This window comes from Marmota flaviventris, chromosome 4 (genome assembly GCF_047511675.1).
Source record: "Marmota flaviventris isolate mMarFla1 chromosome 4, mMarFla1.hap1, whole genome shotgun sequence".
NCBI lineage: Eukaryota > Metazoa > Chordata > Mammalia > Rodentia > Sciuridae > Marmota > Marmota flaviventris.
Window position 1 is genome coordinate 25,833,846 of NC_092501.1, and position 17,178 is coordinate 25,851,023.

General features: G+C 43.1%; 2 protein-coding genes across 3 annotated transcripts in view; both read right to left on the reverse strand.

Moving 5' to 3' along the window:
• Gbf1 (golgi brefeldin A resistant guanine nucleotide exchange factor 1) overlaps positions 1-17,178 on the reverse strand; it is a 295,142-nt gene that overhangs the window by 180,460 nt on the left and 97,504 nt on the right. The window lies entirely within an intron of this gene.
• Positions 4,339-14,448, reverse strand: Nolc1 (nucleolar and coiled-body phosphoprotein 1). Of its 2 annotated transcripts, none has more exons than XM_027930256.3 (13): positions 14,221-14,448; positions 10,814-10,869; positions 10,554-10,699; positions 10,321-10,460; positions 9,554-9,719; positions 8,984-9,108; positions 8,716-8,851; positions 8,331-8,459; positions 7,902-8,012; positions 7,174-7,812; positions 6,636-6,742; positions 6,414-6,506; positions 4,339-6,251 (listed from the first exon to the last, which is right to left on the reverse strand). In XM_027930256.3, exons 1-13 carry the CDS (start codon positions 14,338-14,340, stop codon positions 6,093-6,095), a joined length of 2,127 nt encoding a protein of 708 aa, XP_027786057.2. In that variant the 5' UTR covers positions 14,341-14,448; the 3' UTR covers positions 4,339-6,092. The 2 variants fall into 2 exon arrangements, with proteins under 2 accessions (XP_027786057.2, XP_027786056.2); XM_027930255.3 differs by having other exon boundaries at positions 10,554-10,702.

Sequence of the window (17,178 nt, forward strand, 5' to 3'; positions counted from 1 at the left end):
TTTTCATCTTGATTGGAATCGCTTCTTTTTCCTTCTTTGTCTTTACCTTGGAAGGGCTGGAGGTTCTGCGGTGAACATTATCGCTCATACAAGCCATGTTGCCTGCAGCTAGCTTTAATGTAACAGGTGTACTACCTCATGGATAACCAGTACAGACTAAAGATCAGAAGGCTTCACCACTCTCCAGAACCAAGGAGTTTCAAAAGAGGGTGTGTGTGTCTTATTCTTTTTGTATCCAGTTCTCACTCTCACTCAAAGAACACAGGGAATACATACAAGCAGATTCTCTTGCTGTGATTCCTGAAGTTTTTGAATGGAACTTTTGTTAAGGGTTCAACTAGTATTCTCAACTAATTCTTCAATTAATATTCTCTAGCTCCCTATGCAGTGAGCAAGAGCCCCCACCTACTGGCTACCTCAGTAACTGCAGACAGCATAAGCAAACTCGGGGAGCAAAAGGGATCTGAAAATTCAGTGGTCACCTAGAAATGTTGTTTTCCTGACAGCCATATTAGCATTGAACTACAATCCACCAAGAAAGAAAAAAAAAAAATCCTTTTATTGAGCAAGTGGCAGTGATGTAGTGCCTACAATAACAGGGACTATGCTAAGTTCATTAGAAAAATTCTCAGTCCTTACAATAACCACCCTCTGAGATGACAGGGTACTCTCATTTTACATATGACAAAACAGAAGACAGAGGTTAGGGTTAGGATTAGGTTAGGGTTACCTTCCTAGTGAATGTTGTTAGAGAATTTGCTAAACTGCTTCATTAATGTAACACATCAGCTGCAGATAATGAACAAGTTTAGTTTTGCAAGGCCTAAAAGGAAAAGAAGTCTACTATAAAAAAACAAACCCCAAATCACACACACTTATACACACAAAAGTGTTAGGATGTAACTCAGTGGTGAAGAGCTTGTCCAGCATGCATAAGACCCTGGGTTCCATCCCCACTGCGGCAAATCAAAGAAAAAAAGCAAACAAGATAGGAAAAGTTTCCAGATATGTTCATAAAATGCAAAAGAAAAACAAGTGGCTGGGCATGGTGGTTTACGCCTATAATTCCAGCTCATTAGGCTGAGGCAAGAGGATTACAAATTTGAGGCCAGTCTCGGTAACACAGTCCCATCTCAAAAACAACAAAAAACACCCAGAAGCTGGGCATGGTGGTGCATGCCTGTAATTGCAGCAACTCGGGAGGCTGAGGCAGGATTCCAAGTTGGAGGACAGCCTCAGCAACTTAGTGAGAACGTTCCCAAAATAAAAAATATAAAAGCCTGGGGATGTAGTTCAGTGATAAAGTATCCCTGGGTTCAACCCCAACTATAAAACACCACCACCACCAGGAAAATAAGGTAGGCTTTGGTTTTTAAACAGTAAGATCACAATTGATTCATCTGGGGAGAAAATCGATAGATGTACATTGTATTCAATTATAAAATGCAAATACCAGAAAACCAAATATTTGCAATCCATGATAGATGGCTAATCTGCTTAATATATCAAAAAGCACAAATCATTAAGAAAAATATAAATTAATTGAAATAAGGTACAGAGCTGGCTACACTAAATAGAAAAGAAATACCAATGATTAAATGTGTAAGAGAAATGTACATCCAATACAAACAGCAATGACATGGATAAACAAATATGGTAGATGCATACAATGGAATATTATGCAATTTGCTACAACATAGAGGATATTATGCTAAATAAAATAAACCAGTTACAAAAAGCCAAATACTATTGATTCCACTCATATCAAGTATCTAAAGTAGTCAAAAATCATAAAAACAAAGTAGAATGGTTGCCAAGGCTGGGGGAGGATTAAGAGTTTGATGGACTGGGCTGGGGATGTGGCTCAAGCGGTAGCACGCTCGCCTGGCATGCGTGAGGCCCGGGTTCGATCCTCAGCACCACATACAAACAAAGATGTTGTGTCCGCCGAAAACTAAAAAAAATTAATATTAAAAAAATAAAAAAAAATTAAAAAAGAGTTTGATGGATATAGTTTCAGTTTTATAAAATGAAAAAGTTTTAGAAATCTCTGCACAATGTGAATATACTTGACACCTCTAACACTTAAAAATAGTTAAGATGGTAAACTTAATGTTTTACCACAAAACAAAGAGCCATAAACAAACCAATAACATGATAGTATTTTCATTTATCCAAGTAGCAGACATTAACATGGTAAGTAATGTTGGTTAGAAGGCAAGCAGAGGCACTTTTATGCATTGTTGCTAGAACCACAATTTAGGATGGTTTTATAGGGCAATAATGATCAACATGTTAAATGTACAATTGGGGGCTGGGGATGTGGCTCAAGCGGTAGCACGCTCGCCTGGCATGCGTGCAGCCCAGGTTCGATCCTCAGCACCACATACAAACAAAGATGTGTCCGCCGAAAACTAAAAAAAAAATATTAAAATTCTCTCTCTCTCTCTCTAAAATAAATAAATAAATAAATGTACAATTGGTGCAGGTTGGTGGTAGAACCTTGCCAAGCATTCCTGAGACACTGGGTTCAATGCCCAGCACTGCCAAAAAAAAAAAAAAAAAAAAAAAGTTAAATGCACATATCCTAGAACTGGCTTGTATTAGGTATTGTAAGCAATGTAGAGATGATTTAAATTTGTATGCATGTAGGTATACCAAAATATGGAGCCATTTATAAATGGAACTTGAGCATTACAGATTTTGGTATTTTCAGAGATTGGGTTTAGGAGTCCTAGAACCCATATCCTTTAGATAATGAGGGATAACTACATACAGAAACTCTAGAAGGAGACCAAGTTCCAAAAGATGGGGCTGAGATGGAAATTTTTTAAATCCTTTATTGGTATTGGGGATTGAACCCAGGGGAGCTCTACCACTGATCTACATCCCCAGCTATTTTTTTTTAAATATATATCTTTGTTTTCATTTATTTATTTATTTATTTAATGTGGTGTTGAGAACCGAACCCAGGGCCTAACATGTGCAAGGCAAGCGCTCTACCACTGAGCTACAACCCCAGCCCTCCCCAGCTATTTTTGAGACAGGTTCTCACTAAATTGCTGAGGCTGGCCTCGAACTTGCAGTCTTCTTGCCTCAGCCTCTGGAGTTGCTGAGATTGTTAGTGTGCACCACCATGCCCACCTATTTAGTTGTAGATGGACACAATACCTTTATTTTTTTTCCTGTGCTGGAACACAAGGCCTCAGGCAAGTGCTCTACCTCTGGAGCTATACCCCCAACACTCCCAATTTTTTTTTTCCTTTTGTACTAGGAATTGAACCCAAGGGCACTTTACCCCACTTAGTTTTTTTTTTTTTTTTTTTTTTGAGACAGGGTCTCACTAGGTTGTTGATGGCCTCACCAAGTTGTTGAGGCTGGCCTACAATTTGTAATCCTCCTGCCTCAGCCTCCCCAGTGGCTGGGATTTTAGGCATGCACCACCAAGACTGGTTCATTCATTTTCAAATACCCTTAGGTGAGTGGTTCTCAATTCTGCTTGCTCATTGGACTCACCAGGGAGATTTATCAATTTCTAACTACCACACCCCTCCCCCCACAAAGGAGCACTCAACAGACCTGGGGACAGGAACAGTTTTTAAGCTCTCAGATAATTCTTATGTTCAGTCGGTATTATGAGGCACAGATTTAAACCAGGAGTTGGAAAAATCAGTTCTGTCATGGGCTACATTTTGGATATTTTAGGCTCCTAGGCTTGTTGGCATACCCTGGTGCCCAAACCTCCCCCAAAATAATAAAGGGCTATGCATGTAGCTCAATGATAAAAGGGTTCACCTAGCATGTGAGGCCCTGGGTTCACTCCCCAGTATTAAAAGGGGGAAAAAAAAAATTTTAAAAAGGCATTTAGGAACCCAGGGCACTTAACTACAGAGCCACATCCCCAGCCCTATTTTTATATTTTGAGACAGGGTCTCCCTGGAGTTGCTTAGGCTGGCTTTGATCTTGCAATCCTCCTGCCTCAGTCTCCAGAGACACTGCGATTACAGGCTTGTGCCACATGTGCCACCTCATGCAGCCCTACAGTTTGAAGATACCTTTAAAAATGTAAAAACCTAGGTAATACAAAAACATAATCTTAAAATTTTTAACAACCAGCCATGGACTGAATTTGGCTACAGGCCATTTTACCAACCCCTAGTTTAGCGGAAATAAAGCCTTGAAAAGGCACTAGGAGACCAGGTGTGACCAAGAATCAGGAATGTGCTGCCAAAAGGCCTCCCGAGTGAACCCACAAGTGTGGACCCTGGCCCTATTTTGCACCAAAGTTGTTCTGATTTGAGCAGGATGGGTTCAGATTCAATAATAGGACTCCCGAGGCACATTATAAACCAGTTAGTTTATTATTTTGTGGGAAGATGTAGAACTTTTGCCATGCAGACTGAAATATGTATGTCAGCATGAACAGTGCATTTCTTCTTAGAGCAGTTATACTGAAAACCAGATTTTATCAGGTTATTTAGTGAGTATGGAATTCAAACAAAAGACCTAAATGCATCAATGAAAGCTTGGGGTACATGTTCTCGACAAAGAAACTGCCCAGCCTCCAGAAAGCTCAATGATTCTTTCCTCCCCCATGCTCTAACTCAGCATTGGTCACCTCAGTCTTACAATCAGTTTTCTTAGATAGTAATCATGTCTCTGCTCACTAGTTATTTTTTATGGTGGTAGGGATTGAACCTAGGACCTCGCACATGCTAAGCAAGTGCTAAATATACCACTGAGGTACACCCCCAGCTCTTCTCACCGTTTTTTTTTTTTTTTGATGTAAGCAGCAAAGAGGTGTTTATTGCGAGCTAGCTCAGTCCTCCGCGTGCACACACAGCAACTGGTGACGCTGAGAGGCCCCGATCTGCTCACCGATTTTTTATTAACTTCAGTGTTAAGTTTCTGAACTGAACAAATCAGTTGCTCCTATGTACCAACATGAAGACACAGTAATCTATTAGGATTTCCCAATCCCACTCTACTTAATTTTATCAGATCATCTGTTTTGCAACGGTTCTTTTCCACCTATGTGAGAACATATAAAGGTTGCCTCTGGGTTCACCTGATGTAATCTACCTGTACTGAGGACTGAGGTTTTTAATCACAGTTTTTTTTTTTTTTCAACATTCTTGATCGGTAATTCTCCACCATGTAGGAATGAATTAAATCAATTCTGGGTCACCACTGCTACCAAGGCAAAAATACCAAGTAAAATGTGCTTTTCACATAAAATTCATGTGATTTTTTTTTTCAACAATGTAAAAACAGGAGAAGATGTAGTCCTCCACTTTGTATAACATTAGTAAGGGTCAAGTTGTTGAAAAATACCGTTCAATCATACAAAAGTTTGCTTTCAAACAAAAAACAAATGTATTGCAAACGACAAAAATCACAGAAAACATAATATTTAAATTGATCCATGGCATTCACACCACACTAAAATTCTGCCTGTAACAGAACAGTGAATTTTATCCCAAAATATTGGGTAGGTCCATGCTGGCTGAAAGCTTCAGTCCCAGACACATGAATGAGAATGAACTAAAATGCATGCTCAACAGACTATACATATACATTAACCATTCTTTAAATTCCCCTTACTAGGGCTCTGAGGAAAGTAGGGGTGAATGTGGTCATGTACACTCACATGGGCAGAAGTCTTCAATTATAAAAATTCATGTGACCTTTTACCATGTCTTAAGCAATAATTAAGATTTTATCCGTGGGAAATCACCTCTGAAAATCACAACAAAAATCAATAAGAAATGATTTAATATAAAATGTACAAATTTCTTAGTATGAGGACTTCCACAGAACAGGAAGACTGGAACAACTAAAATGATTTTCTTAAAAAAACAACATTCTTCTTACGTTGTCCCTGATACTCAACACTCAAAAACAAATCTGTACAAAACTAGGAACAAAGAAAAGGACCAGAGAGGACGTTAATGTTGCAAAGTCTTAGGACCTACTCTAACCTTCTGTCCTCACCAAGACCCTCCACTAACAGTGCTGAGGGTTTCCAGGTCCACTTGAGAAGATGAGTGGCTTCCCATCATCATCCTTGTTTTACCTAAGGTGACCCCAGGTCACTCACTGTCAAACTTGACAGAATTGACCTGGACAGAAATAGAACCTCCCCGGTAGCTGCCCCGTTTCTTCTTGGTTTTCTCATGCCGGAAGGATTTGCCTTTGGTGAACTTCAAAACCTGATTGGCTCGCTCCCCCCAGTCTCCAGCTGCGCCTCGCTGGTAAGGAGAGAGAGGCAATTAACACACACAGGACAATGCCAGGGCCCCCATGTCTTCTCTTTCTACTCCCTACCCAAGACAAACTGAACCTGGAGGGCTTCAAATGCTTCCTTGAGCCTCCCCCACTTCCCAAGAATGGTAAACACCATCCCCTCTCACCTTGGCATCAAAGGAGTTATCTGCCACTCGTGAATCCACCTCAATTTCTTCCTCTCTGACCCTTCGGAATGGGGAAGATGATCTTTTTTCTCCCTAAAGAATTATGTAGGAAATTAAAGATGGGGTCATTTAGCGGCTGAATGGTGCCAGGGCAAACTGTAAAGATGATAGCATATTTTCCTTTTAAAGACTGGCTCCCGAGAAGAAAACAAGACAACTTACTTTCTTCCTTTTCGGAAATGTATTAGGAGTCTGAAGCTTAATCTTCTTGGCTTCAGGAGTTGCTGTCTCCTTGGTTGCCCCATTCTGCTTCCGTTTCTTTCCTGAACCTACAAAAGAAAAAGCCAGACTCAATAGTAGTTTCCCATTCCTCCTCAGAAATTATGCTGGGCCCAGGTCCTAACCCAACCAGGAAAGCAATAAAAACAGTAAGAAAACACACCATGTGTTGGCCCTGTTTCACTTTAGCCAAAAGCAATGAAAAAACAGAGATTTCTTACTAATTTTTTCTTTCCTTTTTTTTTTTTTTTTGGTACCGGGGATTGAACTTGAGCACTGAGCCACATCCCCAGCCCTTTTTTTACTTTTTAATTAAGAGACAGGGTTTCACTGAGTTGCTTAGTACTTCGCTTTTGCTGAGGCTGGCTTTGAGGGTCCACAACAGAAAACTGTTAGGCCTTCTCTCACTGCCCAACATCCAAAAGTATTATCCTGTCAGACATGGGGAACAAAACTGAGGACAGGTTCTCTGGATACAGACCTGGCTTGGAAACTGCCACTGTTGCCTTTTTCTTCTCTTCCTCCTCTTCTTCCTCACTGTCCTTGCCTAATTTTCCATTCTGGGCAGTCAATGCTGAGGTGCCATTGGCCTTGAGGGCTTGTTGTTTAGGAGTGCCCTTGCTCTTGGGTTTTTCTTCCTCTTCCTCACTGGAGTCATCAGAAGAAGAGCTACTGCTGCTCTCAGCCTTGACTTTCTTTACAGAGGCTGTCTTAGAAGGCGTTATAGCTCCTGCTGCCTTCTGGGGCTTCTTCTTAACTGGGGATTTAGATGTCTTCTCCTCTTCCTCCTCACTGCTGGAACTGTCTGAATCAGAGCTGTCCCCACCATTCTGAGGAGCCTGTTTAGCAAGGAGAGATGGTGCTGTTTTGGCAGTCACCTTGGACTTAGGGGTGACCACAGTCTTCTCTGTATTGTCCTCCTCACTGGAACTGCTCTCCTCCTCACTGGAACTACTATCCGCCTTTCTGGTCAGAGGCTTCTGGCCACTGCCTGCAGGTTGCTTAGTATTTGTAGCTGGCTTAGCCACAGGTGGCTTGAGAGTGGCAGCTGGCTTACTTTTGGAATTCTTGATGGTACTAGCTGGCTGGGCAGGAGCTTCATTCTCAGAGCTGTCAGTGTCTAGACAGAGGAAAACAGAATGAACAGCTCCTCAAATCGAATTCAGGGAGCCCTATAGCAGCTGCACTGAGGGCCTCTGTATGCCTTACCTGAGCTATCTGAAGAGCTTCCTCCTGCCTTTTTTGCTGGATTTGGTTTTGTGGTTGCTTTGGAGATGACTGCCTTAGCTGGGGGTTTCTTCTCTTCTTCAGAACTTGAATCTAGGAAGAAATAACTGGCATTATGCTGGGTCCAGAATCCCAACCCAACCAGGAGAGAACTTGGGAGCACTTGACCAGTGAGCCACATCCCCAGCTGCCCACCCCCCCCCCCTTTTAAGAGACAGGGTCTCACTGAGTTGCTCAGTGCTTCACTTTTGCTGAAACTGTCTGAGGATGGCTTTGAACTCTCAATCCTCCTGCCTCAGCCCCCTGAGCTGTTAGTATTACAGTCATGTGCCATCACACCCAACTTTATTTTCCTAATTCTTATAACCTCCCCAGACCCATTTTTAGGGGGAAGCAGCATCTCTGACTCACCAGATTCATCACTACTGTCTTCACTGCTTTCCACAGGCTGTACCTTCTCCACAGCTTTCTTGGGTGGCTGGGTACCCAGGGATTTCTTCAGTGGTGGAGCAGAAGGTGGGGGGACTGAACTGTAGGGACCTGTTTAAAAAATGATATATACAAGGGCTGACTCAGGCGTAACACTTGCCTAGCATGCACAAGGACCTTAGCTCAATCCCGAGTCTAGGTTATACACAGCACTGTGACATCCTCTTTACTTTCTTAGATTCCTAGCTCTGGGAGAAGCTAGCTGTCATGTCATGAAGGCACTCAAGTAGCTCTAAGGAAAGGTCCATGTGGTGACTGCAACTAAGCACTGGCCAGTCATAAAGCTTGAATTCCCAAGTCCAATCACCTGTTTTTTTCTTAATGGGTTTTTTCTCCTCCTCTTCCTCCTCACTGGAGGAATCTTCACTGCTAGAGCTCTTCTGTGCAGGGGTGACAGCTGTTTTCACTGGGACTTTGGCTACAACTTGCTTTTTAAGTACAGTCTGTATCGAGAGAAAAATTGATAACCAGAGGAAAATACTGAGCCAAACAATTCTGCTTGAGAATGAAGACTCTCCCATCCCCCTGGCCACTTCTTCCCTGAGAAAAGTTAGAGCCCAGAAAAGGTATATCACCTTCTTGGTGATGGCTGTTGCCTTCTCCTCCTCTGAGTCATCACTGCTACTGCTGCTGCTGCTGCTGCTACTGCTGCTGACTGCTTTGCCATTGGTTACTTTAGGATCTACTCGAGTTGGTATGCCTGAGAAGAATCATTTAAATAAATCCTCTGAAGTCTTTCATTTCAGCCTCTATTCAGACAAGCTCTTATAAATATAACCTAACCTTTATCACAAAGAAAACTATAGAAGTCTTCTTTAAAAAACAAACAAAAAACCCCACACTGTTCATGATCACCTCCTCTAGTTCAATAACCAATACCATTTCAATCTGGTGTCTAATGAGCAATTTTAATACCAGTCCCCAGGGCACTCTGGTCCCTGGCCTTTTTTTTTTTTTTTTTTGGGGGGGGGTACTGGGGTGTTTAACCACCGGGCCACATCCCTAGCCCTTTTTATTTTGAGACAGGGTCTCACAAAGTTGCTTAGGGTCTCAGTAAGTTGAAGAAGCTGGTTTTGAACTCACGATTCTCCTGCTTCAACCTCCCAAACCATCCATACCCAATATCTTGGGAACAAAAACAGTACCTGGTTTGGGTGGGGCTTTTGCCTGAGTTTTCACTGCCACAGGTGTTGTCTTTGTCTTCTGGTTCTTTGGTGCCTCATCCTCTGAGCTTGAGTCAGAATCCGACTCAGAGTTCCTGGCTTTCTTAAGAGCAGCTCTGGCTGCCTTGACTTGGGGTTTAACTCCCTTCTATTAGAAAACACAGGAGGGGAATCAGTAAGAGTTTCTGGGTGAGGGCATCCAAGTTTCCTTTTTTTTTTTTTTAAATTTACTTATTTATTTTTTTCAAGGGCTGAGGACTGAACTCAGGGCCTTGTATATACTAGGCAAGCACTCTGCCACTGAACTAAATCCTCAACCCCTCCTTTTATTCTTTAGGGGTCTTATGCAACACTACAGATGAGAGTAGTCCAAGCAGGGCAGAATATGGCAAGAATAAAACACTCAGTAAAAGACACAAAAAGTTTGGTCACTGATATACTGGCCTTGTCTATGCTGTATCCCGCTAACAACTTCTAACAAAATACATTGTTATTCCTGGAAACCTAAACAGTGTCCCAGAAGAACCCAAACCACTCAAGCAGATTTGAATTTCCCTTAGATTCAAAGCCCAACTTCAACTTCACATTCTTTCCAGACTTTCAAATTTCCATGAAAAATCCCTTTTCTTCCCCATAATAACCTACTAAACAGTCATTATCACCCCAGTTGGTCACAAGTAACAGGCCAATTTTAGGTTCCTTCCTTTTCAAACCCTTAAGCAATTGCCTTTTTGCACAAAGCTACAAACCTGGGGAGCCTTTTTCTTTTTGTCTTCCTCTTCCTCCTCCTCATCATCATCACTGGATTCTTCACTACTGCTACTCTCTGAAGCTTTGGCCACAGCCTTTCCAGGACGCTGAGGCAGACTGGCCCGCTTGCCAGGTACAGCTGAATGAAAGTACAGGTCCCAGTAAGAATCATCATGTGGTTCAGACAAGAAGCAAACTATCTTCCTGGAGCCACCACGCTCAACCCCCTTACCAGCCCTCTTAGCTGGAGGCCCTTGAACTTTCTTCTCTTCCTCCTCACTGCTGTCCTCACTGCTGTCACTGGATGAGCTCTTCTTCTTAGCCTTCTTCGTCACTGGTCCATTTGTCTGTAACTTCCGCTTTGGGGCCTTGGTTGACCTGCTAAGGAAGATTAGGCTAACTTCTGGGGGATCAGGACCTTCTCAAACCAAGGAACATTGCCCAGCCCACCTGGGGGAAGAAGAGAGCCCAGCTAGAACAGGGAAGGCTTACTTCAGCCAGAAGCTATAGATGTCCAAGAGGGAAGAGGCATTGGCATCTTGCTGTGTCTGTAGAGAAGAAAGAGCTGGGTAAGAAAACATTATCCTAGTTATTCAAAGAGAAGTCAGATTTTGAGTTACACTTTCATTAAATGTGACTTGTTATGTAGGTATTGGTTATTTATTCACTCTGAAATGTTAAATTTTCACAAAACGTTTCCCACTTGCACAAATTAGGAGAAAAATATTCCTGAAGTTTGTAGCACCACCTACTCCCTGCCTGCCAATCCATAGTTATCTTTTTTTTTTTTTGTATTGGGGATTGAATCCAGGGGTGCTTTACACTGAATCACATCTCCTTCTAAGTTGCTGAGGCTGGCCTCAAACTTGCAATCCTCTCAGCCTCCAAAGTTGATGGGATTAAAGGAGTGCGCCACCATGCCTGGCACTATCAAAGTCTTTCCAAATGTTCATTCCTTTTACTCTAGTATTGCATTTAAATCTAAGAATTTAATCTTACACTGAAACAGGGGCACAAACACTAATACAAGCTGGTATCTGATACAATGTGGATTACCCATACCAAACCACTAGAAATAAGCCTCCCAGAGAAGAGTGATAAGTGTGATATATTCAGTAAAGAACTGCATTCAGCTGGGCGAGGTGGCAGACACCTGTAATCCCATCAACTTGGGGAGGCTGAGGCAGGAGGATCAAGTGAGTTCAAAGCCAGCCTCAGCAACGGTGAGGCTCTAAGCAACTAAAATACAAAATAAGGCTGAGGATGTGGCTCAGTGGTCAAGCGCCCTTGAATTCAACCCCCCCTCCCAAAAAGAACTGCATTTAAAGGTGGGCATGGTATTACGTACCTATAATTCAAGCTACTCAGGAGGCTGAGACAGCAGAATCACTAGAGGTCAGCCTAGGCAACTTAGTGAGATTTTGTCCCAAAATAAAATTTAAAGTCTGAGGATGTAGCTTAGAGGTTGAGTGCTTACACAGCATGTGGGAGGCCCTGGATTCCATCCCCAATACTGCTAAAACAAATAATTTTATTCAGTTATTAATTAAACTGATAACTGCAAAAAATGGCAAGGTTTTACAGTATGCAAATAAGTAAATCTCATAGCCTAGGGATATAATTCAATGGTAGATAGACTGTGTGCTTAGCATGTGTAAAGGCCTCAGTTCAATACCCAGCATCAAAAGAAAAAAAAAAGTACAGGCTTAGTGACAGCCAGGTAGAGATGAACTCACCTCTGTAGTTATTACTATATTACTCTCAGCAAATTAATCTCTCAGACTCTTTTCTTCTCCATAAAAAGGAGATAGTACTACACATCTTATTAAATTGTTGGGAGACTATGCAATAATACACAGAGAGGGCTTAGCATCCAGAAACAGTATCTGGATTTTTTCTTTCTTTCTTTTTTTTTTTGTACCAGGGATGGAACTCTGGGGCACTCAAACATTCAGCCACATCCCCAGCCCTTTTTTGTATTTTATTTAGAGACAGGGTCTCGCTGAGTTACTTAGCACCTGGCCTTGCTGAGGCTGGCTCTGAATTTTTTTTTTAAAAGGGTCTTAATAAAGCAATGGAATTTCTGAGATGGAGTTTAGGTTTTCCTCAACTGCCAGGGTTAAGGCAGTATTGTATTTTTTTTTTTTTTTTTTTTAAAGAGAGAGTGTGGGGTTGGGGATGTGGCTCAAGCGGTAGCACGCTCGCCTGGCATGCGTGCAGCCCGGGTTCGATCCTCAGCACCACATACAAACAAAGATGTTGTGTCCGCCGAAAACTAAAAAATAAATATTAAAAATTCTCTCTCTCTCTTTAAAAAAAAAAAAAAGAGAGAGAGTGTGAGAGAGAGAGAGACAATTTTTCCATATTTATTTTCTAGTTTTCGGCGGACACAACATCTTTGTTTGTATGTGGTGCTGAGGATCGAACCTGGGTCGCACGCAGGAGAGCGCGCTACCGCTTGAGCCACATCCCCAGCCCTGAATTTTTTTTTTTTTAATATTTATTTTTTAGGTGTAGATGGACACAACACAATGCCTTCATTTTCTATGTGGCGCTGAGAATCGAACCCGAGTCCTGGGAGTGCTCTATGGCTGAGCCACAATCCCAGCCCTGGATTTGAACTCTTGATCCTCCTATCCCAGCCTCCTATGCTGCTGGGATTACAGGCATGCACCACCACGCCCAGTGAGAAACAGCATCTGGCTTTTAGAAGTCCTTCATAAAGTTAGTGACAAAAACTAACTCCAGCTGGCGCAAGGCTGGGCAGGAGGATTGCGGGATTGCCGGTCCAAAGTCAGCCTCAGCAACAGAGAGGCTCTAAGCAACTCAGTGAGACCCTGTCTTTAAAATAAAATACAAAATAGGGCTGGGGATGTGGTTGAGTGCCCCTCAGTTCAATCCCTGGGTAACCCCTCCCCCAACAAAAGGAATACTAACTCCAAAATGCCCAATTCCATGCACACTGCCTAACAGTCAAAACAGTTCCAATAAGAAAGCAGTTAGATCACATAGAATAGATTCCAGATTAAGGTAGTCCTTTATACACTAATTTGATCCTCTACTTTTGCAGCCTGAGTCTGTTTCAAAAGGACAAGTTTACTTTTAGTTATCCTATCATTCCCAGGAATTCTACTCTATGCTCCTCAAGGTGTTCCTCATGCAAGCATAACTCATGTTTTTTGAGATGTAGATTACAAGTCTTTCATATTCCTGATCATCTTGTTCTCACAGGTGTTTGGAGCACCATAAATTGCCGTAACTAGGATAACAGTTGTCACTCACTCCCTACTTTCTGTGCACAAGAACTGGGGCTGTTACTTTGTATATTTATCTTACTGAAACTTGCAAAAATCCTAAAAAGTGGATGACATTTCTGTAGGAAAAAAAAAAAACAGACTAAGAAAGGTTAAGCGAGTAGCCAGGATTATAGATCTAAAAAGTGACAGTTCTGGTCCTAAACCTAGATTGTAACGAAAATCCTAGCCTTCATTTTTGAAGCAATTTCATTTTACTCCCAAGTCCCAGCTAAGTGCCATTGAGGGTAAGGTCAAACCACGTTTTGTTAGGCGAACACAAAGTCCCCCACAAAGTCCGTGCCCGCTGTGGGACGCATCGCTAGCTCCTCTCCGCACTCTGCCAGCCATGTGACCTAGGCCACGCGTGACCCACGCTGCCGCCGCTGCCTGAATCACCAGGAAAAAGCAATAGGACTCTGCGCTATCTAGTTAGAAGGCGCCGATGCCCCCGGCTTTCTCCCATCACTCTGGATAGGTCGACACAAGTCTCGTAGACATCTGGACTGGCGGACCCAACCGACCTCCCCGAAAACCTAAACCATGTCAGGGCCTGAAGCCTTGGGGTCATCCCACCCCAGAACGTGCCCCAAGCCAAGAACTTACAGCGCCTGTCGCTTTGGCGAACTTATTTGCCACCTCCGAGAGTTGGTTATCACGCAGAAAGCCTAGCACTAGGGGATACAGGTCGCTGGGAATCACGCGGCGCATGCTGGAGTCCGCCATTCTCCCGGCAAAGCGCGTCACTACCGTTGCCGACGCAGCACGCCTCAGGAACTCAGGAACTCTACGGGGGAAGAGGGGCAGAATGAAGGGTCCAGTAACCTCCCCGCTACGCGCGGGCGTCTGCGGAAGAGGTGGGGCTCAACAGGGTAGTCCCACCTTCACCCCGGAAGTAGAGTCAAGGCGAAAGCTATTTCGGGTCCCACGCCTGCCACCATGTTGGTAAGGGCGGAGCCCAACTGTAGCGTCTTCGTGGAGGCGGAGCTCTGACGTCACTGGTCTTGCTCCTGGCCGTGGCGGGAAAACTCCGGACTTCCCGCGCGTTCTTTGCTGAAAGTATTTTTTGTACTTTTTTTTCGGTACTGGGGAATGAGTCGTTGAGCTGCATCCCCAGCCCTTTTTTAGTTTCGCTAAATTACCCAGGCCGGTCTTGAACTTGCTATCCTCCGACTTCAACCTGAGTTGCTGGGATTACAGCCTAGGGCCTTTACGCCCGGCTGGCAACAACGGTTTCTCTCGCCCCACCGGCTTTGAGTAATTAATGGATGGGAGGGCAGTCCTTGGCCTCTCTTGTGGTCATAATGTCTCCTAACAGCTTCCACTCCCGCTCCAACCCAGGAGATCCTGTCTGACACACCACCCCCGCTTCCAGATTCCTGCCTATGTTATAGAGGAGCATCGAGTTACCCAAAAGTTTTATTCCCAAAGCTGCTCCTCCCTCAGTCATTATTTGCCTATAAAACAACCCTATCCCCCTTCATTTATTCATCCTTAATTCAGTTCAAAGAAGGCAGAGGGGTCATGCAGCAAACTTGAATATCACAATAATCCAATTCAACTCCCTTGTGTATCAGAGTTCACACTGACCTTTTCCTTTAGGTGATAACAATGTCCATCAGCCATTTTTCAGGTCACATTAGCAAGCAGTCAACGACCTGTTCAATCTTACCTACTTTCCCATTAATATTCCCCAAGAAGGATAAGGAACCATTTCTTCGTGGGACACCCTTCTTTGCCTTTCTCCAAACAGGAACTCCTCTCTCCTGGAGAGAATTCCTACATCTCCTGCATCCCTCTCAGAAAATTTTTAACCACATGTATTCTTTAAAACATTCAAGCATTCATGAATGATGATACATGCTTGTAATCCCTGTCACTCAGGAGGCTGAGGAGGACTGCATGTTTAAGGACAGCCTCAAGAACTGATGAAGTCCTCAGGAACTGAGGCCCTGTCTCAACATTTAGAAAAGGACAGGGTGGTGGGGGTCAGATGTGGCTCAAGTGGTAGCAAGCTCACCTGGTATGCAAGGATCGCTGGGTTCGATCCTCAGCACCACATAAAAAATAAAATAAAGATGTTGTGTCCACCGAAAACTAAAAAATAAATATTAAAAAATTCTCTCTTAAAAAAAAAAAAGGACTGGGGGGGTGGGAGGTTGAGGCTGTAGCTCAGTGTTAAGAGTGCTTGCCTAGGGCTGGGGATGTGGCTCAAGTGGTAGCGCACTCGCCTGGCAGGCGTGCGGCCCGGGTTCGATCCTCAGCACCACATACAAAGATGTTGTGAAAAATAAATATTAAAAAGTTAAAAAATAAATATTAAAAAGTTTTTTAAAAAAAGAGTGCTTGCCTAGCATTCGTGAGGCACTGGGTTCAATCCTCAGAACCACATAAAAATAAATAAAATAAAGGCATTCTGTCCATCTACAATTACATTAAAAAAAAAAAAAAAAAAAAAGGACTGGGGGCATATTTGGTGATAAAAGCATCCCTGGGTTCCATCCTAGTACCAAAAATAAAAATTTTAAAAAAGTTAAAAAATTCAATCAGCACTTTAATAATCTTACATAATTTCCCTAAAGGCCTGATTGAACCCAGGGGCATTTAACCACTGAGTCACATCTCCAGCCCTTGTTTTGAGATAGGGTCTCACTAAGTAGCTTAGGGCCTAAATTGCCGAGGTTGGCTTTGAATTTGTGATCCTTCTGCCTGTCTGGGTTTACAGGCCTATGCATCAAACCTGGCCTGAAGACCATCTTATTAGTGTTGATGATCAAAATAATATACTCCCTTGAATCCAGAGTTAACACTGTTAACAACTATTTAAAGAGTGATTCTGGGGCTGGGGATGTGGCTCAAGCGGTAGCGTGCTCGTCTGGCATGCGTGCGGCCCGGGTTCGATCCTCAGTACCACATACAAACAAAAGGCGTTGTGTCCGCCGATAACTGGAAAATAAATATTAAAAAAAAAAAAATTCTCAAAACAAACAAACAAACAAAAAAGAGTGATTCTGGCTGGGCACAGTAGTGCATGCCTGCAATTCCAGCTACTAAAGAGGCTGAGGCAGGAGGATGGCAAGTTCTGGGCCAACCTGGGAAACTTAATGAGACCTTGTCCCTTTTATGGTTGTTGCTTAGTACAGGGGTTTGAACCCAGAGGCACTTCTTCCTCCCCAGACCTTTTCTTATTTCTTATTTTGAGACAGGGTCCTGCTAAATTGCTTAAAGCCTTGCTCAATCATGCCCAGCTGAGACCTTGTCTCAAAAAATAAAGACCTGGGTATATAGCTCAGTGAACATATTTGCCTAATATGAACAAGTCTCTGGATCTGTACCAGATCCCCAGTACCTCAAGAAATAACAACATGCCAGGCATGGTGGCGTACACTTGTGACCCCAGTGGCTCTGGAGGCTGAAACAAGGAAGATCTGAGTTCACAGCTAGCCTCAGCAAGGGCAAGGTACTAAGCAATTCAGCAAGACTCTGTCTCTAAATAAAAATAATAGGGCTGGGCATGTGGCTCAGTGGTTGAGTGCCCAAGTTCAATCCTCAGCACCCCCCAAA

Bases quoted from the DNA above. Each gene is read 5' to 3' on its own strand.
- Nolc1 (XM_027930255.3), bottom strand. From the start codon at position 14,340: ATGGCGGACTCCAGCATGCGCCGCGTGATTCCCAGCGACCTGTATCCC. The intron at 10,870-14,220 runs GTAAGTTCTTGG...TCTTCTCTACAG, and splicing joins TCGCCAAAGCGACAGGCGCT to ACACAGCAAGATGCCAATGC. The intron at 10,461-10,553 runs GTAAGGGGGTTG...ACTTTCATTCAG, and splicing joins GCCTCCAGCTAAGAGGGCTG to CTGTACCTGGCAAGCGGGCC.